General features: G+C 46.9%; 1 protein-coding gene across 1 annotated transcript in view; it reads left to right on the top strand.

Annotated features, from left to right (window-relative positions):
• The window catches only part of LOC102827117 (ankyrin repeat domain-containing protein 33B-like), a 98,956-nt gene extending 76,147 nt beyond the window's left edge, over positions 1 to 22,809 (top strand). The window contains exons 6-7 of the mRNA XM_006876164.1: positions 7,256 to 7,396; positions 21,971 to 22,809. Of these exons, the coding sequence (XP_006876226.1) occupies positions 7,256 to 7,396; positions 21,971 to 22,809 (980 nt within the window). The remainder of the gene's footprint in view (positions 1 to 7,255; positions 7,397 to 21,970) is intronic.
• Positions 22,810 to 24,177: the final 1,368 nt, after the last annotated feature.

Below are 24,177 nucleotides of genomic sequence, written 5' to 3'. Positions count from 1 at the left end.
GGACTAGAAAGCAATAGATCTCTTGCTTCTGCCACAAGCTCCCCCTGCTGTGAGCCCTCCAACTTTCTAAATATTCCTTTATATGTGGTTCAGAGTTCTGGGACCAGCCCCTGAGCCTACTTGGTCGGGTATTCTGTATTATTGTTGGCAGAGCTCCTTTACTGCACTTCTACCCGATCCAGCATCTTATTTGTTCTCTAGTAATTAACATTTTGATAACCAGCTAAAAGATTGAAGTTGTCAAAGACAACTTAACAGCAACAACAGCTGGTTTGATGAGTCAGAAAACTTTAAACTGGAAGTCAAATGTGTGTGATGAATTTTTCTCTTCAACGTGTCTATCCCTTTGGCCAAGATTTCTCTTGGTGGAAGAGATGTGCAGTCACGTGACAAGAGCTTGGATGAAGTCCTGGGGTCGTGGATGTAATCTCTAACACTAATTCTGACAGCTGATGGGACCAGCTCGCAGAGGTGGGAGAGAGGACGTGTTACAAATGACCAACAGTCACCAAAATTTGACCCCCAGGTTTATTCTGAGCAGTCATTCTGTATGCATGTAGGAGAATCCTTTAGATTTCAGAAACAATCAAATGGCTTGAAGAAGCTAAGAACAACAAGGTTTATAAAGAGAAGTTATCCCAAAAACCCCACAGCCATCCAGTTGATTTCGTCTCATTGTGACCCTTCACAGGGTTTCCAAGACTGTAAATGTTTATGGGAACAGAGACTGTAAATCTTTTCGGGAACAGAGCCTCATCTTTCTCTCTCAGAGAGCATGCTGGGTCTAACCCACCAACCTGGTGGTTAGCAGCCCAGTGCCCAACCCACAGTGCCACCAGGGCTTCTATAAAGAGAAGTTGTTGTTGTTAAGTGCCATTGAGTCGATTCTGACCCATAGCGACCCTGTACAGGGTTTCCGAGGGTGTAAATCCTTACGGGAGTAGAAAGCCTCATCTTTCTCCCATGGAGCAGCTGGTAGTTTCGAACCGCAGAGAAGAGGGAGGGGAAAATACAGAGGATCAACCACTGGATAATCTTTAACATGACTGAGTAAACCCCGCCTTTCCCTCCTTGTTGAGTTCAACTGAAATCCGATTACTTCCGGTCTAGCTGTTACTAACTTGACCTTCCACCCACCTGCTGTCCAGAGACTCTTTGAGATTTAAATTAGTAGGTAGTGGTTTAATAACCTGAGAGTTGGTGGTATAGTGGGTTAAGGACTGAATTGCTAACCAAAAGGTCATAGGTTCAAACCCACCGCAGCTCCATGGGAGATTTGAAAACGTGGATGTACTGCCTTGGAAACCCCATGGATCAGGCATACTCTGTCCTATAGGGTACCTTACATTTCCTATCCTATCCTTCTAGCAGGATGAGACACATACATTCACATTGCTATTGAGCCGTTCCGGTATACTTTTTTATGTTTGATATTTGTTTCCGTGAATACGAAAAACCTTACATTCAGATAGCATGTCTGTTATTCATTGACAATGACACAGCTGTTCTTTCCATGGTATCGGCAGAGTTGTTGCTAAGTACCGTCAAGTCGGTTCCGACTCATAGCGACGCTGTATAGGGTTTCCAGAGAGCAGATGGTTAGCTTGAACCACCTACAATGCAGTTCAAACCGACCTTGCAGTCCAGCACATTAACCCACAGTGCCACACCAGGGAGGGTGCCTGGTGCAGGAGCAAGGCAAGCACCTGCCTCATCGTCAGGAGAATGGTATGCATGTGGAAGTTTGTGGGAAGCAGAGGGGGTTCCCTGCTCATGGTTTCTCTTTCCTTCATCCAGTAAGTGATGGGTCATGTCCTGGAAGGGGGTTGCTCCCTGGGGCCTAGGTGACTAAGACGGGGAAAGTCAAAATCTTCCACACGGGGCTTAGGGGACAGTCAACTGGGAATCACAGAAGTGTTGCTGGGCTGGGTTATGAAATGGGTCAAACGTGGGTACGATGCCTTTCTCCACAAGTGCTTGGCTGCTATCTGAAGGGTTAGCAGTTCCTGCTCACCCAGCTGTTCCGAGGGAGCAAAGACCTGGCCGTCATCTCCCGTAGATTCCAACCTAGAAACTGATAGTACTTGGCATTGCTAGGAGTCAGATTCTACACAGCACCTAACACCAACAACATCAGCATCAGCAAACTCTCAACTGATAGTTCAGTGGTAGAATTCGCCGGTTCATTTCCTGGATACACCTCATGCCCAGCTGCTAGCTGCCTGGTTGGAGACTCTGGCATGCTGCTGGGATGCTGAGGTTTTGGAAGAACTTCCAGACTAAAATGGATGAGGAAGGAAGGGCTGGCAATCTAATTCCAAAAATCAGCAGTTGCAGTAAGAGCCAAATGAAGTGTGCTGAGCCTAAAGACAGGTTTATCGAGGGGCAGAGCCAGCTGTGAATCAGGATAGCTCAGAACAACCCGGTGGTTACAAAGTGCTCCTCATGTCAGAAGCAAGTGTAGGGCTTAAGTATGAAAACATCGAGAATTGAGAATTCAAAATAATTCTGGCTGGCTAGCTAAAGTCAGCTCTTTTGATTGGTTATTTTTGGTAACTCATTGAGGACATGCCCAGGCAAGTTCCTTGTGTTCCAGCTCTTCTGCTTACTGGCTAATGTACTCTCAACCAAGGTCTTCCTGAGGGCAAGGTGTCCCTCCCTTGTCACAGTCTTGAGTGACCTTCTTAGACACAGAAGCAGAGCTCAGGACAAAATGGATCTGAGTCAATCTTCTGCATGCCGTATTAGTCATGCCAAGCACCCCGGTGAAAACCCTAGGGACCATAAGGGTCAGATCTACAGTTAGTCATGGTATGGCACAGAACTGGGGTCAGCATAACTGGGGACCAACTCAACAGCAGCTAACAGAAACAGCAACACCCTCAAAGGAGGTGCCCAGCTGGGGATGGGGCTAGGAGTCATCTCTCAGTTTTCTGGTTCTGTTACCCAGATTACCCATTCCCTTCCTTAGCAGCCCTCTGACTCCACTCTCTCCCACCATCCTGTATGCACTGTCTGCCCCACAGCCTCTGATGGGCTTCCCCTGGACATGGCTGAGGCTGATCCAGAGACCCCAGGCTGGCAGCCGTGAATCGTCATCCCTACCCACCACCCCCACCTCTTGTCAAATGATTCTCTGCTAGGCAATGCCCCCACTCCAAATAAACCTAATTCCTACCAAAGATTTACGTTAAGACGTACAGAAAAGTTGCAAGATCTGCACATAAGCATTTCCAAATCCCCCACACCCAACTTTTGTTGTTAAGGTCTTATATTAGTATGAGACATTTGGCATAATCAAAAGGTAGGCAGTTTGAACCCTCCCAGAGGTACCTTGGAAGAAAAGCCTGGGGGGTTTCTTCTGCAGTCTCAGCCATGGAAACTCTATGGATGAGTTCAGCTCTGAAACACACAGCCACCGTGGCTTGGAATTGACTCAGTGGCAATTGGCTTGGTTAGAGCTTTTGTTTGTTGGTTTGTTTTTAGATTTCTCATGTCATTTGAATGAAGGTTGGCAGAGTAGATCATATCAACCCCACATTCAACAAGTCAAACACTTTGTTTTACTAGTGTTGGCTATCTTGTCCATGTCTCGTCAGTTAACAGTATTTACTTCTATCCACGTTAACTCTTAGGAGTCCTGGTGTGATGCTGAGGATTAATGCACTGGACTGCAGGGTCGGCTTGAACTGCAAGGGTGGCAGTTCAAGCTCACCAACTTCTCCTTGGAAATCCTGTACAGGGACGCTATGGGTTGGCACCAACTCAATGGCACTTAACAACAATTTAACTCTTAGTCCCTGGTGTGGCACTGTTGGCCCGTTAACTGCAAGGTCAAACCTACCAGCTACTTCTCGGAAACCCTTTAACAGGGTCTGTATGAGTCAGAACCGACTCAACAGCACTTAACAACAACACCTTTAACTCTTGGGGTTTTGGTCTTTCAGTGAACCAATATCGATGCGTTATTACTAACTGAATCCATATTTTTCCCTAGTTTTTGCCTCATGGCCTTCCTATTCCTCTTCCAGAATCCTGGGTGGCCAGGATTCTGTGGCATTTTCTTGTCCACCTCCTTAGCTGCCTCTTGACTGTGCGGTTTCCAGACTTCCCTCTTTGTGAGCGCTTGACAGTTTGGGTGAGTGAAGGTGCGGGAGTTTATAGACTGGTCTGCAGCTGGGAAATGTCTGTGGATTTCCTTATGGTTACCCAGGCCAGGCGTTATGGGCTGGGGAAGGAGGGCATAGAGCCTTCTCATCACCTTCTATCAATGTGTTTGCCATCAACACGACTTACCTCCCTGTAGGTGTTGACTTCCACCACCTGGGAAATGTCTGTGGATTTCCTTATGGTTACGCAGGCCAGGCGTTATGGGCTGGGGAAGGGAGTGCATAGAGCCTTCTCATCACGTTCTATCAACGTGCCTACCATCAACACGACTTACCTCCCTGTAGGTGTTGACCTCCACCACCTGGCAGAGGTGGGTTTGTCGGGGTCCTACACTGTGATGTACGTAGCTTCTCCATCTTTCTGTCTTGAGCTCTTTGTGAAGAAGTGTCACTAAGGTTTGGTGTTACCCAGTGAGTTAATTCATGAAGGCAGCTCTTGCCCTCTCCAATTGGCCAAGGCCCCCTCCTCCACCCAGTGGTGACCACTGCAGCCTGCCCGCCCCCACCCTTACTGGTGAGTCATTGAAAGAGGACACCAACCCTTGCAGCACAGGTGTCAGTGACCCCTGGGGTCGTTTAGTGTCACCCCCCTCCATTGCCTCCCTGGTGACACACCTCTGAGTGGGCAGAGTGGCTCCCCTACCTTACTCAGAGCAGAGATGTGTCTTTTCTGCAAGGTGTTTTTTATATACCTCATCTCGTGGGATTTTCACAGCTCTGAGGGGGTGATAGTATCATCTCCCCTTTTATAGATGAGGAAACAGACTCGGTAAGGTTGTCACCCACTCAGGGTCTCCCCGAGTATCAGTAGCAGATCCGGAACTTGAGGGTGGGGTGTTCCTGAGATCACTGTACAGGTTCCCTCAGTCCCTGAGTAACGGGTCCGCTCTGCTCAGGCCGGCTGGTGCTCTTCTCAGAGATATTCCTGGCGTCTTCTCTGCTCAATCCACCTTTTTTTCAAAGAATCCTCTGAGGATTTTAAGAACCAAATCCCATTCCATAGGTCTAAGCTGGACTCCAGCTCAGACTAGATTTCAGTATGGAGCATGTTCCCAAAACAAAACAAACCAGTAAACTGTCCAGTTAATTCCAACTCATGGCAAACCCACGTGTGCCAGAGTAGAGCTGCGCTCCATTAGATTTTCAATGGCTGTGATTTCTGGGGAATAATTCACTAAGTCTTTCTTCCGAGGTGTCTCCAGGGGGAGTTGAACCATCCACCTTTTGGTTAGTAGCAAGTGCTTAGCTATTCAAGCCACCAGAGACTCCTGTGGTACACGCTAGGTTGTGTTATGTGTCTGTAGCCTTCACTAGAGGAAAGGAAAGCTCCCTTAGAATACTTGGGGGTCATGATGGCTTGCAGAAGAAAGGTTGTTATTTGTACAGTCTTAGGTTCTCCCTTAAGGAGCTCTGGTAGCATAGTGGTTACCAATCAGGCTGCGAACCGCAAGGTCAGCAGTTCGAAACTACCAGCTGTTCCGCAGGAGAAAGAGGAGGCTTTCTGCTCCCGTGAAGATTTACAGCCTCGGAAACCCTGTAACAGGGTCGCTATGAGTCGGAACCGACTCCACGGCACATAACAACAACAACAACAAGGTTCTCCCTTGCTTTTCACTGGCCTGGGTCATCTGCACTATACAGTATTGTTTCTCCATCTCCGGAGAGTTCTGGGCCATTGGAAGCTGAAGCGCGTGACCAGAATAAGCTGCTGCTTGATTTCCCTGAACTCAACATAACATGCAGAACAGATCTGTACAATGGGCAGTTTGCTTTGTGCATTTTTCCATATTCTCTCTCTTCATCCAAGTATTTAGGATGTATCCATGTAGGAGGACATCCTGCTGAAAATCACAATGGACACGCTATTTCATTTTTTAAAGAAATGACGCTAAACAAATTGCAACTCGCTTCAGCTGCAACCCTGGCTAAATCTAGAGCAGTTGTGTGTGCCAGCGGACCACAACCCAACTGAGATCAGAGGCCCTTGTTTACCCTGCCATTTAGAGGCGCTGAAATGCTGCAGGCACCTGACATTTGGCATTGGGCATTATCTTCCCCTGCCCAGATCCTAACCTCAGTGATGATGAAGAGCAGAAGGGTGTCCCTGAGGCAGAAGCCATCAGTGGCTGGTTGGAAACAGTCTCATGGCTGGGGTGTCTGGCCTATTAGTTTTCTGCTTGTCGGGCCCCTCTCTCAGAAAGCCACCTATTTTATTCATTCGAGTTCAGGTGGTGGGCAGAGGTCGATGGTGAGTGAACTGGAGCGTTTCTAGAAGGGTCATCTATCGGATTTCTCGTTTGTTTTGGTGGATGAGAAGGGAATGCACAGGATTTAATGTTGTTAGGGAAGAAGTCTGGGTTGGAGATGTGTCCTTCAGAAAAGGTAACTGGGTTCTAGCTGGAGTGGGAAGACAGAGCTACCCTCAGTATGTCATTAAGTTGGTTTAGACTCAGTGACCCCATGTGACAGGCTGAAACTGCCCATAGGGTTGCTTAGGATGTGAGTCCTGGCATGGCACTGTAGGATAAGCACAAGGTTAATTTGAACCTCAAGATCAGCGGTTCAAGCCCACCAGCTGCTCTTCGGAAACCCAATACTGGGTCGCTCTCAGTTAGAACTGATTCGATGGCACTGACACCAACAACAGTCTTTACCCAGGTCAGAATGCCAGGTCTTTCCTTCACTGAGGTGTGCCCATATCTGTGTGTGTGTGTGTGTGTGTGGAGGGAGGAAGGTTCTGTGGGTCTCTCTGTGAGGTGGTGTGTGTGGGTCTGTGTGGGAAGTATGGTGGACACTTCAGAGGCCCGTGTGCTCACTCGGATGTCGGCCTGAATTGCCAGTGTCCCTGAAGCTCAGAACCCTCGGAAAGAGTTCTGAAAGCCCTTTGGGGTTTGCAGGTTTATGTCCTTGAAACCAGTCCCCACTCCTCTACAACAGCTCCCTCCAGTGGTCTGACGGACGGCTGCAGGAGAGCCGCCGGAAGCCCCGTCACCCCCGAGGGGGTGGCGCCAGAGTCCTGAGGGATCTGGGGGGACGAGCCCCATCTGCAGCGGCGTACCGACGCGCGTGTGCAATTCTTTTTGCAGGGCACGCCACCATCACCAGCTACTTGTTGAACTATTTCCCTGGTCTCGACCTGGAGAGGAGGAACGTGTTCGGGTTCACAGCGCTGATGAAAGCCGCCATGCAGGGCCGGACCCAGTGCATCCGAGCCCTGATGCTGGCAGGTGGGTCAGAACCGTGGCGGGCCGGGCCCCGCCAGCCCCGCCACAAAGGTGCCCTAGCCAGTAACACGCCCCGCCCCCCCGAGTCCCGCCCCACCAGAGGCACGCCCCCATCAGACACCAGCCACCGTCCAGCCACCGTAGAGACCTATCCGTAGAGACATGCCACGGCCACATCCCTGGCAGAGCCTCCTGTCGTCAGAGCCCCGCCCCATCAGAGACACACCCCTTGCCTGAGTCCTGCCTCCCCCTAAACTCGCTCTGTCAAATTCACACCCATCAGGGCCACGCCCCTGCCGTAGCCAAGTTCCTCCAGGCTTGTGCCTCTGAACTAAGCCCCCCCCCCGCAGAGCTACGCCCCACAAAAACGTCTTCCGTGAACCACACCCCTGCCATAGCCAAGCCCCACCAGGACCTTGCCTCAGAACCATGCCCCCAGCATATCCACGCACCGGGAAGAACTATGCTCTCTGCGTTTGGTGGGCCAGAAAATACTGGTTCAGGTTTTTGAAAGCAGCAGTTTGAAGAAAGTCCTAGTTGTGATAGAAACCAAACCTGGTAGCAACAAGAAAGAATGGTTTCTTATTGAGGTGTATTGCTCTCATGAAAAATACAAAAAACAAATACTGTCAAGGCCAAGAGAAGGTCGTGTACTGGTTCCCACGAGTGATGCCCCCTCCCTTCTTATCTCAGCTGCCTCCTGTTGTTAAGTGCCGTGGGGTGGGTTCCGACCCATAGCGACCCTGTATAGGGTTTCCGAGGAGCCGCTGGTGAGTTTGAACCGCCGACCTTGCAGTTCAAACCGACTTTGCAGTCCAGTACATTAACCCACAGTCACACCAGGACTCCTTGCCAACCCTTCTTTGTTCTTTAGAAATGTGTTGTGCCCTTGACTCTGAAAGGCCACTGCCCTATTGAAAGTGGTTGCAGAGATGGTGAGGGACCAGTTGGGTTGTTAAGTGCCATCAAGTTGGTTCCCACTCAGAGTGATCCAGTTTTGGTATTTTTTTTTTCTTTGATGGGTTGTTATGTTCCTCTAAAACGATCCGGGAGTCCTGGTGTGGCGCTCTGGATTAATGTACCAGACTTGATGGAACTTAACAACAACAACAACAAAAGGAGCCCTGGTAACATTGGCTTACGCTGGGCTGCTAACCAGTGGCACCGGGAGAGAAAGATGAGGCTTTCTGCTCCTGTAAAGATTTATAACCTCTGAAACCCTAACCCCTGTGTCTGTACGTAGGAGCCCGGGTGGTACAGTAGATTAAGTGTTGGGCAGCTAAATGCAGAGTCAGTGACTCATTAAGATTCAGTCAGCCATTAAGAATTACTTTCTCAGAAACCCTAAGGAACAGTTTTGCTCTGACCTATAAAGTCCTTATGATTTGAAATTGTCTCCACGGCAGCAGTTAATAGAAGTACCTATGGTGGTGGTGATGGTTCTGTGCCGTGGAGTCGGTTCCAACCCATAACGACCCTGTATGGGGTTTCTGAGACTGTAAATTCTTTATGGGAGCAGAAAACCTCATCTTTCTCCCATGGAACAGCTGGTAGATTTGAACTGCTGACCTTGAGATTAGCAGCCCAATTCATATCCACTATGCTGCCAGAGCTCCTTAGAATTACCTATAATGATGGGTTATTTTGAGAACTGAATGAGAAAATATGTGTAAAGTACACAGAAATTAACAGCCAGGTCAGGTGGTAGCATTATTTTAATTGTTACTTTTATTTTTGTATAGAATGCTGCCATTTCCACGTGGTCTTAGGAGTTCCTGGTAGAGAAACAAAAGAAATAAAAACCCATTGCCCTCAAGTCAGTTTCAACTTATAGTGACCCTCTAGGACACAGTGGAGCTGCCCCCAGGGTTTCCAAGGCTGTAAATCTTTACAGAAGCAGATTGCCACATCAGTTCCAACCCATGACCTCTTGCTGAGCATTTAAGCACCATTTTCCCTCCATTTTTCATTTCCCCAAAGACAAAACTACAGTTTCTTCCAGACATCAGCCAGTTGCCTAGGAGTTCTGTTTAGACAACCTGCTTTTCTTTCTTTTTTTAGCTGAAGAGTTTTTATTTTATGTTCAAAGCTTTGCATTGTTTTCTTTGTTGGGTAAATGTCTTGGGTAAATCATTCAGGAAGATCACTTTGTGTACTGACAGAAAGTGGGCACGTTTTCCGGATCAGAGCGTCACACCCTGGCCTGATCATCTCGTGGCTCCTGAAGAGATGATGTGGGCGCTCTGCTTTGAGAACCCCATGAAGGCAAAGTGACCACTTGCCGTTTTGGAATAGCCTCTATTGTTCAGAGATTACTGTACGCCTCCCTGAGTTTTGTCCGCTGTTAACTTATTTTATCAAGTATGGTTGCCACATCAGATGTGGATGCTGCTGCTGAGTTGGGCTCCAGGCTGACTTGGGAGTTCACCAGTTTTTCTACTATTACCCTCCTCTGTAGGAGCTCTGGTAATGTAGTGGTTACGAATCGGGCTGTGAACCGCAAGGTCAGCAGTTCGAAACTACCAGCTGTTCCGCGGGAGAAAGATGAGGCTTTCTGCTCCTGTAAAGATATACAGCCTTGGAAACCCTGTACAGGGTCGCTATGGGTCAGAACCGACCCAACGACACTAACAGCATTAAGAACACCCTCCTCTGTACCAGATCCCATCCAAAGTTTTACATTCCATTTAGATGTTATGTCTAGTCCTGGTGTGGCGCTGTAGGATAAGCACTGGACAACTAACCACAAGGTCGGCGGTTCAGACCCACCAGCCGCTCCTCAGAAGCCCTATTACAGGGTCGCTATGAGTCGGAACTGACTGGGTTGCACTTAATAACCGCAGCAATTCCCAGCACCCTCCCTTCTGTGGTTCCCTTCTTCCTCAGTTCTCCTGATCTGACAGAGTCTTGGTCCTTGCCGGGTATCCTGAGTCTGTCTGTTGTTTCCATCATAAAGAGACTGTGGTAACAAGTTTAACAAGGAGTCATGTGATTAAAAGCTCGGATAACCTAAAGGTTGGTGGTTCGAATCCACCAGTCCCTCTGATGGATAAAAGTGTGGCAGTCAACTTCCATAAAGAATGATAGCATTGGAAACCCTATGGGGTCGTTTTCCCCTGTTACAGGGTTGCAGTGAGTTAGAATCGACTCCATGGCAGTGAGTTTGATTTGGTTTGGGTACAAGTTTAACAACTTGTTTTGGATTTCTGTTTCTGCTTTTAGCCTGAGTGTCTTAGGAAGTGCTGGGAGGTGAATATCATGTTTATCTTTTTATTATTTTTATTTAAGGTTTTTATTGTGGATTGAGTGATAGTTTACAGGGCATATCATCAGTTTTACATTGAACAAATCATACACCTTGTTTCATTACAATGATTATACTCCCCTCCATGTACCATCAGTTAACAGTATTTCTCTTTATCCACTTTAGCTTTTTAAAAACACACACACAAAAAACCCCACTCCGGCATATATAATAATTTACATCTCCAAAGAGCACGTTCTGCAAGTCTGCTCCTGGCCACCAGCTCTTAGTCCCTCTCTTCTTGTCCATGAATCTAGAGTCCTCAGCTGCTCCCCCTCTCCATGCCCCCATCTCTGCCTCCATCTCTGGTGCTGCTGCTTCTCTGGATAAGGTCCCGCATTCTGCTTGTGCGTTCCTCTCTTGATGGTCCTAGGATCCTCTGTTTCAGGACTGTAAGATTAACGATGCCCCTTTTTTTTATTACAAAACTTCTACCTTTACAAGTGTGACAGTCGCTATTAGTCATGATAACAGTTATTCACTGTTGAATCTTACGAATCTTATCCCCATCTCGTTTCACCAGACCCATCTAGACAAGATGATAGCTATTCAGTGGGGACTCTTTCTTTTCCCCCACACTCTTAAACTAAGCTCCCTCTTGAAACTTTGTAAGCCAGTCACTTTGTGCCTTTATTGCCCCTCGTTTTAGGTAGCCGATGTCTAAGTTGCTGAATATAATGTTTGTAAGTGAGAATAGAATCTTTCAAGAAGAGGACAGCCTGCTTGCGAAAAACAGCATAATTAAAATGCATCCAGTAACACTGCACTTTGGATTCAGTGACATTGTAACTGTTTTTGGTTTTTGTATTTTTTAAAAAGCAGCAAGAGTTTCAACCGAGCTTGCCCCCCCCCCCCTGTGTGGCTCTGTAGGATAAGCACTGGACTGTTAAACTGCAAGCTCAGCGGTTCAAATCCACCAGGTGCTCCTCAAGAGAAACACAAGGCTTTCTTCTCCCATAAAGATTCTCAGCCTCGAAAACCCTCTACAGGGTTACAGTGAGAGAGTCCTGTGTGGAGCAGAGACGGTACCTCCTCATTCAATGCTGGTTTTGTGAGACTTCTGTGTTTGGGGACACATCATCTGCTCCCATTACTTCTGGATCTAGTTAGAACTGCCATGGCACCTAACAACAATATGAGTCAGAATTGAGTTTGTTTGGATTTGCAGACAGGGGGTTAGATTTTAATGGGACTGTTGTAATTCTCAGTTATTTGAATAACAAATCTGGTCTTCAGATTTCCTGGGCTGATCCTTCCCCATTTCCTCCTGCATGAGCTTGCTCTCCAGCATCAAGGCCTGCAATGAAAATCGAGGGGTACTGGCCCTCTCCCAGTGCACACACCTCTGTACCTGCCTGGGGATAGAGCAGTAAGGTCACAGAGCCTCTTTGAACAGAACACCTGCCTTCCCATGTTAGCTTCTCCAGTTGGCAGTTCTGTATCAAGGCAGTCTCTCCCCTCCAGACCTTCTCTTCTTCTGTAGGGTGAGGACACGGTAGTATCTCCACAGGAAGTCATGGTGTGGCCATAATGAGCCGCATGGCCAGTGTGTGGCATGCAGGAAGCGTGCTTTCAGTATCATCAGCAGTATTGTTTATTATTATCTTTACTGTTGGAGAATTTGAAGTGTTCAGTAATTATTGGGGAAAAATGTGTGGGGTTTTTTTTTTCCCTTGGAAAAATAGGCTTGCGTTGAGATGCTTAAACTTTCTCATTGTGGATAATGAGCACATAACTCAGAGTTTGTTATCCTGGGCACCCCAGATGTTTTGGGTGATAATTCCAGGTTGTGGGGGCTACTCTGTTGAGCAGCATCCCTAGTCTTTACTCACTAGATGAATATTGATCTCCCTCCCCGATTTCTAACGAGCAGAAATGCCTCCTGACTTTGCCCGATGTCCCCCGGGGGAACAAAATTGCCCCCAGTTAAGAACAGCATGTGAAAATTGGACAGTGAATAAGGAAGACCGTAGAAGAATTGATGTTTTTGAGTTATGGAGGAGAATATTGAAAGTGTCATGGACTGCCAAAAGAACCAATAGATCTGTTTTGGAAGAAGTGCAGCCAGAGTGCTCCTTGGAGGCCAGGATGGCCAAACTTCGTCTCTCCTACTTTGGACATATTGTCACTGGAAAAGGATATTATGTTTGTTAAGGTGGAGGGTCAGAGAAAAAGAGGAAGACCCCCCATCGAGATGGACTGGTCAAGTAGCAGCATCAAGGTGCTCAAGCGTGGCAACAATAGTGAGCTTGGTCCAGGATCGGGCAGTATCTTGTTCTGTTGTTCATAGGGTCACTATGAGTTGGTACCAACTTGATAGTACCTAATAAGAATGACTGGGCTGTAGGGTCTGTTTTTCCTTCGGAGCCTATCAACAGTCAACATTTCTAGAATTTCTAAAGTAGAAAGGTATGAAATAATAATTCTGTTCCCTTAAATCCTGATTTGGGGGGAATGAAGGCTTTATTACGAATAACTTCCTGTGACAATTTTAGAAACAGAGGTACAAGAATGACTATTAATGAGGGAAAAATGTGCATCTCACTCTGATTTTGTAAGTGTGGCTTTCTTCTGAGGAACCCTGGTGGCACAGCGGGTTAAACACTGGACTGCTGACCAACAGGTCAGCGACTCACCCACACCACTAGCTTTGAGGGAGAAAGATGTAGCAAGCTGCTCCTGTAAAGATTTTTTTTTTTTTCAACTTTCTATTGTGAATTGAGTGAAGGTTTACAGAGCAGAGCATCAGCTTTACATTCAACAAATCATACACTTTGCTTCATTACATGATTGCAATCCTGTACCAACAGTTAATAGCATTTACCTGTATTCACTTTAACTATTGTGTCTCCCTTGACCTTCTTCTTTCCTCTGCCAACCTCCCTCTTTGTTATATACTGTCTTTCCTGTCACCATTGTTAACCTGTGACTACTCTCTAGTCCGTGCATAATCCCCACCCGGGTCCGTAACCTTCATAGAATGTTTCTTTTATCAAGAAAACCTTTTCTTAATTTTTTTTACAATAGTGGCCTCAAAACAATATTGGTCCCTTTGTGATAGATTAATTTCAATCAATATAATGTCCTCCAGTTTCATCCATATTGCAAGACGCATTGTTAGTCTTCAGCATAGTATTCCATTGTGTGTATATCCACAAAGTTTGTTTAGCTGTTCTTCTGTTGATAGGCGTTTAGGCTGTCTCCATCATTTTGATGGGTCTGTAATAGACAAGGATGTATTGAAGGATCCTGGTTTCTTATCCATTCTGCTACTTTATGTCTCTTGACTGGTGCATTTAATCCATTTATATTCAGTGTAATTATCATTAGGTATGAATTGGTGGCTGTCATTTTGCTTTGTGTTTTTGTGTGTGACGCTGCTAGTTTCTTGGTCCACATAATTTTCTGCACTGAATTCATTTTGTTTGTAGGTTGTTGGTTTTTTTCTTTTCCTTGTGTTAATGTCTACTAAATCTTTCTGATTTCCCTCCTGTTTATTTTGATATGAATGTAGTATTCATTTTCTTTGAGGTTACGCTGTCATTTATTAAATTTTTCTCTAGTTAAAACTGTCTGCTTTTTCTTGAAATCTATTTGACACTCTCACAATTTGGGAGTTTGAATCTACTGTAGTCCCTCTTTTTGCTTTGTAGTTGACAGCATCATAAATTGGTATCTCTGGTTTCCTATTTTCAATCTTGTAGGTTTGTTTTATTGTTTTGAGGTCCTGGTGTGGCGCTGTAGGATAACCAAAAAGTCAGCAGTTCAAACCCTTCAGCCCCTTCTCGGAAACCCTATACAGACTCGCTATAAGTCAGAACTGACTCGATGGCATTTAACAGCATTTCTGAATTGAGTTCTGGGTGGTCTTGTCATGTATGGTAATCTCAGGTGGTTGTCTGCTATTGTTGATTCTCAGTCCAAAGAACAGCACCCTTTAGTATTTTTTGTAAAGTTGGTCTGGTTGTTACACAGTCCTTCATCTTTCTGTTTGTCTGGAACTGTCCTAATTTCACTGTCCTTCTTGAGGGGCTCCTTTGCTGGGTATATGATTCTTGGTCAGCAATTATTCCGTTTAGAATTTTGTATAAGTCATCCCATTGCCTTCCTACCTGCATGGTTTCTGCTGAGAAATCAGAGCTTAGTCTCATTGGCTCTCCTTTGTAGGGAACTTCTTGTTTTTCCTGAGCTGCTCTCAGGATTCTTTCCCTGTCTTTGGTTTTGGAAAGTTTGATTATGATATGTATTGATTATTTTCTTTTGGAATCTATCCTTTTTGGTGTTTGTCCAGCTTCTTGTAATTTATCTTCTCATCTTTCATAATGTTAGGGAGCTTTTCTTAGTAGACAATTTTTCTCTGTGCTTTTTATTGTGTATTGCTGTTGTTGTTATGTGTCATCGAGTTGGTTCCGACCCATAGCGACCCTGTATAGTATTACTGTCCTTTAATTCTGTAAGTTATTTCTCTTCTTGGTGTCCTGCATAACTCTTAGGCTTTCTTTGGATTTTTTCATTCTGTTTTCTGATTGTTCTTCTAGCATACTAGTATTGAGAGATTTATCTTCAAGCTCACTCATTTGGGCTTCCATTGCTTCAGATCTACTCCTTTGCCCTTTCAATGTTTGTCTCTTTCTGAAACCTTATTATTAATCTTCTGGATTTCAGGTTTTGTATAATTTCAAAATTTGCATTTAATCTGTTTGTTCTTGTAGTCTTTTCCTCAATTCTTCTAACATTTTCTCTGTTCTTCTTGCTTTCCTTGATATTTCTCAGTCCTTTGAAGATACATAATTCTCATTCTTTCTCAGTTAGTTCGAGTGCGTTTTCTTTCTCAGAAACATTTTCGAGCTCTGCGTCTTGGTCTTTTGTTTGAGCCATTCTGTCATATTTCTTCATGGGACCTAAAGTTGTCTCCAGGACATTGTGGTGTCATTGTATTTGTAGTCAACTGATGATTGGATGTTGGTGTGTTCTTAGGCTCTCACCAACTGTCTCCTCTGGGTGTACTTACAGAAGGGAAGCAGATGCTCCGTTCGTTCTCCATTCCCCGTTTGTGAAGCTCAGTTTCGGGTGGGTTTGGCTGATGTTGTCTGCTGTCTGTCATTGATCGGGTTGTATAGGACCTGATACTGGCTCTTGCCCAGTGGAGCTGCAGAGAGTATGGTTGTGGCTAAGCTGAGTGGGCACAATTGTTGTCTCAATTTGGTGGGAGAGAGGAGAATCCCCCACTCCAAAAAAATAAAAATAAAAATAAAAAAGCATACAACAGTGAAAAGAGAAAATAATAAAGGAGGGGAAAAAAATTAAAACAGGGGGACAGGAAAATGAAGTTGTAAGAGAGAAAATAAAAGGAAAAATTCTTTTTTAATCATCTGGAAAACAGGGCAGAGAGAAGATGAAAAGTGACAGTGGAGAGTGGTAAAGATCCAAGCGGGGAGAAGTGGGGGAGAAAAGGGTGAAAAGAACCAAAATGAAAAAACAAAAGCAGAGTTAGAAAGGATAAAGTTCAAGAGAATGGAAAGAGAAAAGGAAGAAACCAATAAAGGCAGTGAAACAATGAAAGGAAAAAACCCAAATCAAAACCACAGAAACCAGTGTAACTGTTGGATCCGGAGAGGAGAAAGCTTGGGGGTGGGGGTGGGCTCCTGCCAGCCCAGGATCTCACTAGGTGGGTGTGGGAGGGTGTGACCGCCGAGTTCCTGGCCCTAGATGGAGTTCGTGTTGGCCTAGGTGATCTCTATGTTCAGAAGTAAGTAGTTGGTGGAGGCCCTTGATGGAGCTGGTTTCAGTGTCTTAGGACCCCAGGGCAGCTGGTTCTGAGGGTGTCTGCTAGACTAGAGCTGGTCTGGTGGCTCTGTGGGGTTGTAGGTCTGGAGTGGAGTCCGCCTGAATTCAGACACCAAAGCAATGTAGTCACACACACACCCGCCTCACACTGGTGTGGCCCACAACCCATCACAAAGTCCCTGAGAGCAGGGTCTATAGATGAGGGTGGAAACTGGCCACACCTCTGGTCACCAGGGAAGCATGGAGATAAAGAAGGAATCACACCTTTCCCATTGCTTGTGAGACTGTGCCTTGCTAGGTCACCTTCTGCCACCAAAGCTATTCACCAAAGTTCAAGACGGTCACACTTTGTCTGGCTAACTGTTACCAGTCTTCCTCTCCTGCGCAGTTTCTCCTCTCAGCAAACAGTCAATTCACTTCTCTACCTTTCCCCTGAAGTTTAAGGGCTCCAGGATTTTCATCTGTCTGTTTTAATTTGGTCCCTCATATCGATGGACTCAAGCGTGGTGAGGTTGGCCCAGGATCAGGCAGTGTTTCGTTTTGCTGTGCATGAGGTCGCTATGGGTCGGTACACCTAAAAACAACAACAACATCTTTGTTGTACAGGGTCCGTGTAGTGTGTCTCCCTGATCCGCCATCTTGCTGGAAAGATGGGACCATCCTACTGTGTTGTGTAAGTCTGTGCTTTGAGTCTGAATCGACTGGACGGACACCAGTGGGTTTTGTTTTTCTGTACCTGAGTTGAATTTTCAAGGTGTGATTTCACTATACTCATGGTAAGGAGCTCTGGTAGCGTAGTGGTTACGAATCGGGCTGCGAACCTTAAGGTCAGCGGTTCGAAACTACCAGCCGCTCCGCGGGAGAAAGATGAGGCTTTCTACTCCCGTAAAGATTTACACCCTCGGAAACCCTGTACAGGGTCGCTATGGGTCGGACCCGACTCGATGGCACTTAACAACAACAACAACAACAACATGGTAACCATTTCTTTAAACCACCCTGAACCCCTGATATGGGTACCCTCCCTAAACTGTATAGATTTTCCTGTCATTCAGAACATACAGGTCCCTCTCTGCAGGTCATCTTACCTGCCTAGTCAGGTAGAACACTGGACAGTTGGAACTAGCAGAACCTTGGAGTTTAATGAAAGCTCTGACAGATGTCCACAAAACTGATTTCCTGGATGCAGCCCAGTATGGGAACACCAACACCTTAGAGTAAGAGAACTTGGGGGACCTCATTGTTTCAGTAGAATATTCATGCCCCAAAGTGACAGATGCATTTCAATCGGTGGTTCTGGGAACCCTAGTACAGGACATGATTTTATCTGAAGAGACTGATCTCGGCCTTTTGGGCTCTAGGCTTGTTAAACCACATTCACTGTGTTGCCTGAAACAAATCACTGAACCGTTGAGTTGATTTTGACTCAAAGTAGTTCTCATACAGAATAGCGCTGTCCCCATAGGGTTTTCAAGGCTGTCATCTCTGCAGAGTACTCTTTACGGGGTCCTGGTGTGGCGCTGTAGGATAAGCAGTGGGCTGCTAACCATAAGATTGGCGGTTCAAACCCACCAGCCACTCCTCGGAAACGCTCCCTATACAGAGCACCTTAGCGATACGTAACAACTCCACAGAAGCAGACTGCCACATCTTTCTGCCAGGGAGCAGCAGAGGTAGTTGAACCGCTGACCTTATGGTTAGCAGCCGAGTGCAACCCATCTCAGATAGGAAGTATGAGCGGTGGTCCCATGGTGACCCCTTCATTCAAAACCCCTGACTGCAAGGGAAGTTGGGAAAATGGGGAACAGAATTGCAGCCGTTATGGCTCTCAACTGGAGCTGATGTTGGTCCCCAGGGGAACATGTGGCAGTATCTGGAGACAACTGGGGGGATTCCACTGGTGGGGATGCGTGATGGTCAGAGACCCATCCATATGTGTGTAGGCCAGACCTCTCCCAACAAAGAATCATCGTCCCTGAACTGTCAGTCAGTATGGATGCTGAGAAATCCTCATAACTGGCTTAGACCAGTTATGATTTACTGCCTACAGTCAAGTATGCCTAGAATACAGCAGAGATCTATGAGCAAGCAGCCCCGTTGTCTATCATGGGACTGAACTTAACTCAGCCGACAGAGCCCCAACTCTTGTCTAAACAGCCAGAGTAGTAGGCAAGTCAACATCCAGGGAAGGGAGGACACTCAGGTTCTCATGGTGGAGAGGTACCTTCACATGTTGGATGTCCTCTGTGCTCCCCCCATGATACCCGTATAACATGTTCGTTAATCACCATCCTTGTGTTTCATGAGTCTATTACTATAAACTGCCAACAAGGTAGCTCTAAACTCACAGCTAAATGGAAGAAAACGCTGTCTGTTTTACACCATGCCTGTGATCACTTGTGAATTGAGGGTTTTCATTGGCTGGTTTTCGGACGTCCATTGCCAGGTCTTCCTTCCTACTTCCTGTGTCTAGGTCATTCAGTTGCCTTTGCCAGTAATTTCTTAAGGAGGTGAGTTTTAGTTGGCAACATGACTTAGATGTTAGGACAGCGGCCTTTGGGTTTTCTGAGATGATTCTGCAGCAGGAAAAACCAACCGCTGGTGGAAACTTGCCTTTCGTTCTCCATTAGCATTTGAAAAATGGCTCTTGTGAAGCCGTGTTCATTAAGATTTTAATTTTGCAGTTTGTTCCTTTTTAAGTGACATGCAATTAATTAAGGTTTAATGTGTCATCTATTTTTCACCACGACACTTTTACTGTCCCCTTTTTCATTTTGAGTCCGTTTATAAATTGTACTTCAACTAATGAGTTCCACCCCGACTTCCAGTTCCAAATAATTACCCACCTTCCTCATTTGCCAATGCTGTAATTGTGTCATGGAATTAAGACCAGGCCAGGAGAGCTCAGGTGAGCAAGGGTCCCCCAGGGCCGCAGGTCACCGAGGGCTGATGGGCTGGGAAGCTGCTGGCGGAACTCCCTTTGTCTCTGGTTTAGCTCACATGGAAGCACCACTGCGTGTCAGATATGTGGGCCTATGTGAGATAGGAAGGAAGCTGCTCCGTGGGATCCGTCCCCTGGAAGTCACTCACAGGACAACTCCCCTAGTTCTCCACATTGCGTTGCCAGTGGAAACTTGGCTAATGGGACTCTGATTGAACTAAGGTTAATCACAAAGCAATTCCGTCTTCATTTCTGTACTACCTGTGGCAGTTCAGCCTGTGGTACCTCACTGGGAAATCCTGTGTGACAGACTGGAACTGCCTCCTACGGTTGTCTTGACTGTCCTGTTAATGAGGAGGGGTCCTTTGTGACTACTAGCTGAAAGATTGGCAGTTTGAATCTGCACAGAAGTGCATCAGAAGAAAGGTCTTGGTAATCCATTCTCAAAGGTCACAGCCTAGACAACCCAACGGAGCAATTCTCTGCGCACATGGGGGTTTCCGTGAGTTGAAATCACCTCAGCAGTTAACTAACTAGAATCTTAGCGGAATCAGATTGCTGAACCTTTTCAGCAGCTGAGTGCACCATCCCAGGATCTGTTTCTATTCTGTTGTTAAATGCCATCCAGTTGGTCCTAGTTATCTCTAGAGGGGCCTAGGAGCACCCAACTGTTGTTACGTGCCGTCTTGTTGGTTCTGACTCATCGTGGTAGTGGTGTGCCATGGAGTCTGTACCGACTCGTAGCGACCTAATGCACAGCAGAACAAAACATTGCCTGATCCTGGGCCGACCTCACTACTGTTGCCATGCTTGAGTCCATCGATGCTGCCACTTTGTCAATCCATCTCATTGGGGGTCTTCCTCTTTTTCTCTGACCCTCCACCTTACCAAACATGATATCCTTCTCCAGCGACTGGACCCTCCTGACAATATATCTGAAGTATGAGAGATGAAGTTTGGCCATCCTGGCCTCCAAGGAGCACCCTTGATGCACTTCTTCCAAAACAGATCTGTTGGTTCTTTTGGTAGCCCATGGCACTTTCAATATTCTCCTCCAACAACATAACTCAAATGCATCAATTCTTCTACAGTCTTCCTTATTCACTGTCCAGCTTTCATATCATGTGAGGTTATTGCAAATACCATGGCATAGGGTTTCTGAGGCTATAAATCTTTACAGGAGCAGAAAGCCTCATCTTTCTCCCACGGAACAGCTGGTAGTTTCAAACTGCTGACCTTGAGGTTAGCAGCCCGACTCACAACCACTGTGCTACCAGTGCAACCCTATATATGGTTTCTAAGGAGCAGCTGGTGAGCTTGAACTGCTAAATTTACTGTTCAAACCTTGAAGTCCAGCACATTAACCCGCAGCGCCACACCAGGACTCTTTGTAGTGAAATACTGTGGCATAGTCACTTCACTGCAGAAAGTCAACAGTGTTGCTTCTTTTAAAACAACCAAACTCTTTGACCCCTGAAAATATTTGCCTTGAGTTAATTTTTAAGCTAGAACCAAAAATATCCCTGGAAGTTGTCTCAAAGCCAAACAATAGTTTATGTAGCTTCCCTAGTAAAGAATGTTTGCCTGTAGCATTCTGCTCTTCGAAGATCTATCTCGATGGCATCAAAATGCCACAGCAACTGGAAAGCTTAGGTAGGCACCGTAGGGGGAGCAGTGAGTTTATGTTGGTGGGGGAGGGACAACTCAGAAACGGGGCGAAAGAAGGGCTGGGCAACTCAATAACTATCCACACCAATACCACATATATAAAGGGCACAGCCCCGTGAGGGGGTCTTGTGGTTTGCAAAACAACATAAAACACACATGTGCTGTTTGCATTAAAATCCAGTAATTAATATCACTGAATTGTACAGGTAGAAACTTGCATTGGTGTACATTTTGCTAGGTATATATATTCTCAACAATGGCAACAATGAAATAATTTATGAAGGAGTTTCAAAAAGTTTATGGGCAAATGGAATTAAAGAATTGATGCATTTGTTCCAGTAACTTTTTGAAGCCTGGTGGTGGTGGCTGTGGGCCCTGGAGTAGGTTCTGACTCATAGAGACCCTGTACAGGGTTTCCGAGGCTGTGAATCTTTACGGAAGCAGAAAGCTTCATCTTTCTCCTGTGGAACAGCTGGGAGTTTCGAACTGCTGACCTTGAGGTTTGCAGCCCGATTCGTAACCACTACGCTACTAGAGCTCTTTTCATCTATCTAATTCAGTTGCCGGGTTTAGGAAGGTTTTATTTTATTTAATCTAGGAAAGATTAAGAGCTCAGTAAATTGTTGTTACGTGCCTTTAAGTCGGTTCCGACGCAGAGTGACCCTGTATTGGGTTTCCGAGGAGTGGCCAAGTGGGTTTGAACTGCCAACCTCGTAGTTAGCAGTCAAGTTCTTATCATACGGCCCCATATCAGGAGCCCCTAAGTGGTAGTTTGTTACCAAAGTAACACTTCAGGGGGATGGTATGGCTCTAGGGTGGAATCTAATTGGATTTTAGTGTTTGCCCCACTCACACCTGCTGTGTTTTCTCTTCTCAGGGGCAGATGTCCAAGCGAGGGACCCCCGGCGCGGGATGTCGCCGCAGGAGTGGGCTGCCTACACGGGACGTACGGACTCGGTCCGTCTGATGGAGAGGCTGCTGGAGCGTCCTTGCCCTGAACAGTTTTCGGAAAAGTACAAGCTGGAGCTACTGAGGGTCCCGGAGGTCCTTCTGAAGCCCTCGGTCTCCAAAAACTGCCTGCAGAGGTTGGCCGAGTTCCTGCGGTCCACTCTGACCTCCCGCTCCAGTCAGGGCCTGCAGGATGGGGGCGCCCTGGACCACATGGTCAAGATGACCACAAGCCTCTACAGCCCGGCGGTGGCCGTCATCTGCCAGACCGTGTGCCCTGAGAGTACCCCCAGCGTGGGGAAAAGGTGGCTGGCCGTGCAGGAAATCCTGGGGGCTCCGGGAAACCGGGACACCCGTGGCCAGGACAGGGACAAGGCAGAGGGCCCTCAACAGCTATGCCGGACCTCCCAAGCTGGGGAGGTCTCCAGCTTGGGGTCCCCGAGATCCAGCCTGCCGTCGTCGCCGCCCAGGTCGGGTATCCAAGTGGCACCCGCCGCCCGGAAGGCCAGCCTCTTGCCCTTGCAGCTGCTGAGACGGGGCAGTGTGCGGCCGGGCGTGGTCATCCCCAAGGTTCGAATCAGCAAGGCGCCTGCGCCCACCTTCCAACCGGAGCGAGCGCCCACTAAGGACAGCGCCCACCTGCAGATACCCAAGTGGCGCTACAAGGAGGCCAAGGAAGAGAAGAGGAAGGCGGAGGAGGCTGAGAGGAAGCACACGGCAGAGACACAGAAGCAAAGGCGGGCGTCCCGCTGGAGGAAAAGGACGTGAGGGGTCAGCACAGGGAAGAGGTGGCCGGAACAGCAGAGCTCACCAGGACCAACCCCCGGAGACCGCGGAGGGCGGAGCTGCGCATACGCCCTCGTGTTCACCGGTTCCTTCCTTCCCTGGGGACCCCGAAAGTGGCCCTGACTGGTTTGTGCCGGCTGCACCCAGAGTGAGTTGGGGTTCCCAGCAATTGATTTTGCCTAAAACCCTGTTGGAGTTCTGGTGTGGCACTATGGGATAATGCACTGGACCCCAAGTTTGGTTTGAACCACAAGGTGGAGGTTCAAGTCCACCAGCCGCTTCTCAGAAATCCTGTACAGGGTCGCTGTGAGCTGGAACCAACGGCTTTTAACAACAACAAAACCGTGTTAACCCGGCCATCCACCCACCCAACGGCCAATTTGCCTAAAAGCCTCGCTTCTGTAGAACCTCAATTCCGAAAATTTTCAGTCCAATTTGTCACAGAACGTTTTCTGTATAATTTTGTATTTTTAATGATTATTTATCAAATTTGCTGCACCTTAGGAGCCATGGGACTCTTTGTAAATAAGGCATGTTGAACACATGTGTGGGAAGAACCATTGTTGAAAATGTTGCTTCTAGCAATAAATATTTATGGTATCTCTGTCATTTTGTACAGACGTGTGGTGTTCGCCCCATTTCTGCTGTGTCTCTGTGTCTGCCTGCCTTTCCCACAGTGGGTGCCGTGTGGGGTCTCTGCAGTCTGTTAGTGATGCTGCGCTGCATCCCTTTGATGGAGGTAGTGACTTTGACAGCAAAACAATCACCTGAGACAGAGGGACTAACGTCATTGAATCTTTTTTAGGTTCTGTCCATACAGTGAACCCTGGTTTGGCACTGTAAAATAAACACTAGGCTGCTACTAACCACAGAGTCCGCAGTTCAAACTCACCAGCTGCTCTCAAAAACCCTATGCAGTGTTGCTACGAGTCAGAAGGAGTCCTGTTGTACTGTAGAATAAGCACTAGACTGCTAACCGAAAGGTCAGTGGTTCAAATGTACCAGCTGCTCCTCAGAAACCCTATACAGAATCATCACTATGAGTCAAAGCCAACTCCACAGCAAAACACTATTCATACATTGGAGCCCTGGTGGCACAGTAGTTAAGCGTTCAGCTGTCCTTACCCACTATCCGGTCCCAGGGAGAACAGTGGAGCAGTCTGCTTCTAAAGATCTGTAGCCTTAGAAACCCTATGGGGCAGGTCTCCACAATTGTAGAAGGTGGCTATGAGTTAGCACTTACAACAGTGGGTTTGGTGTGGTTTGCTGGCGATTTATACATTAATTATGAAGGAAGGCATAGCTACATTGGCAAATTGCTAATTATGAAACAATACATAGATGTACAGG

Source organism: Chrysochloris asiatica, unplaced genomic scaffold (genome assembly GCF_000296735.1).
Source record: "Chrysochloris asiatica unplaced genomic scaffold, ChrAsi1.0 scaffold00358, whole genome shotgun sequence".
Lineage (NCBI taxonomy): Eukaryota > Metazoa > Chordata > Mammalia > Afrosoricida > Chrysochloridae > Chrysochloris > Chrysochloris asiatica.
The sequence above is the reverse complement of the archived record's forward strand: the minus strand, read 5'-3'. Positions and strand labels throughout refer to the sequence as shown.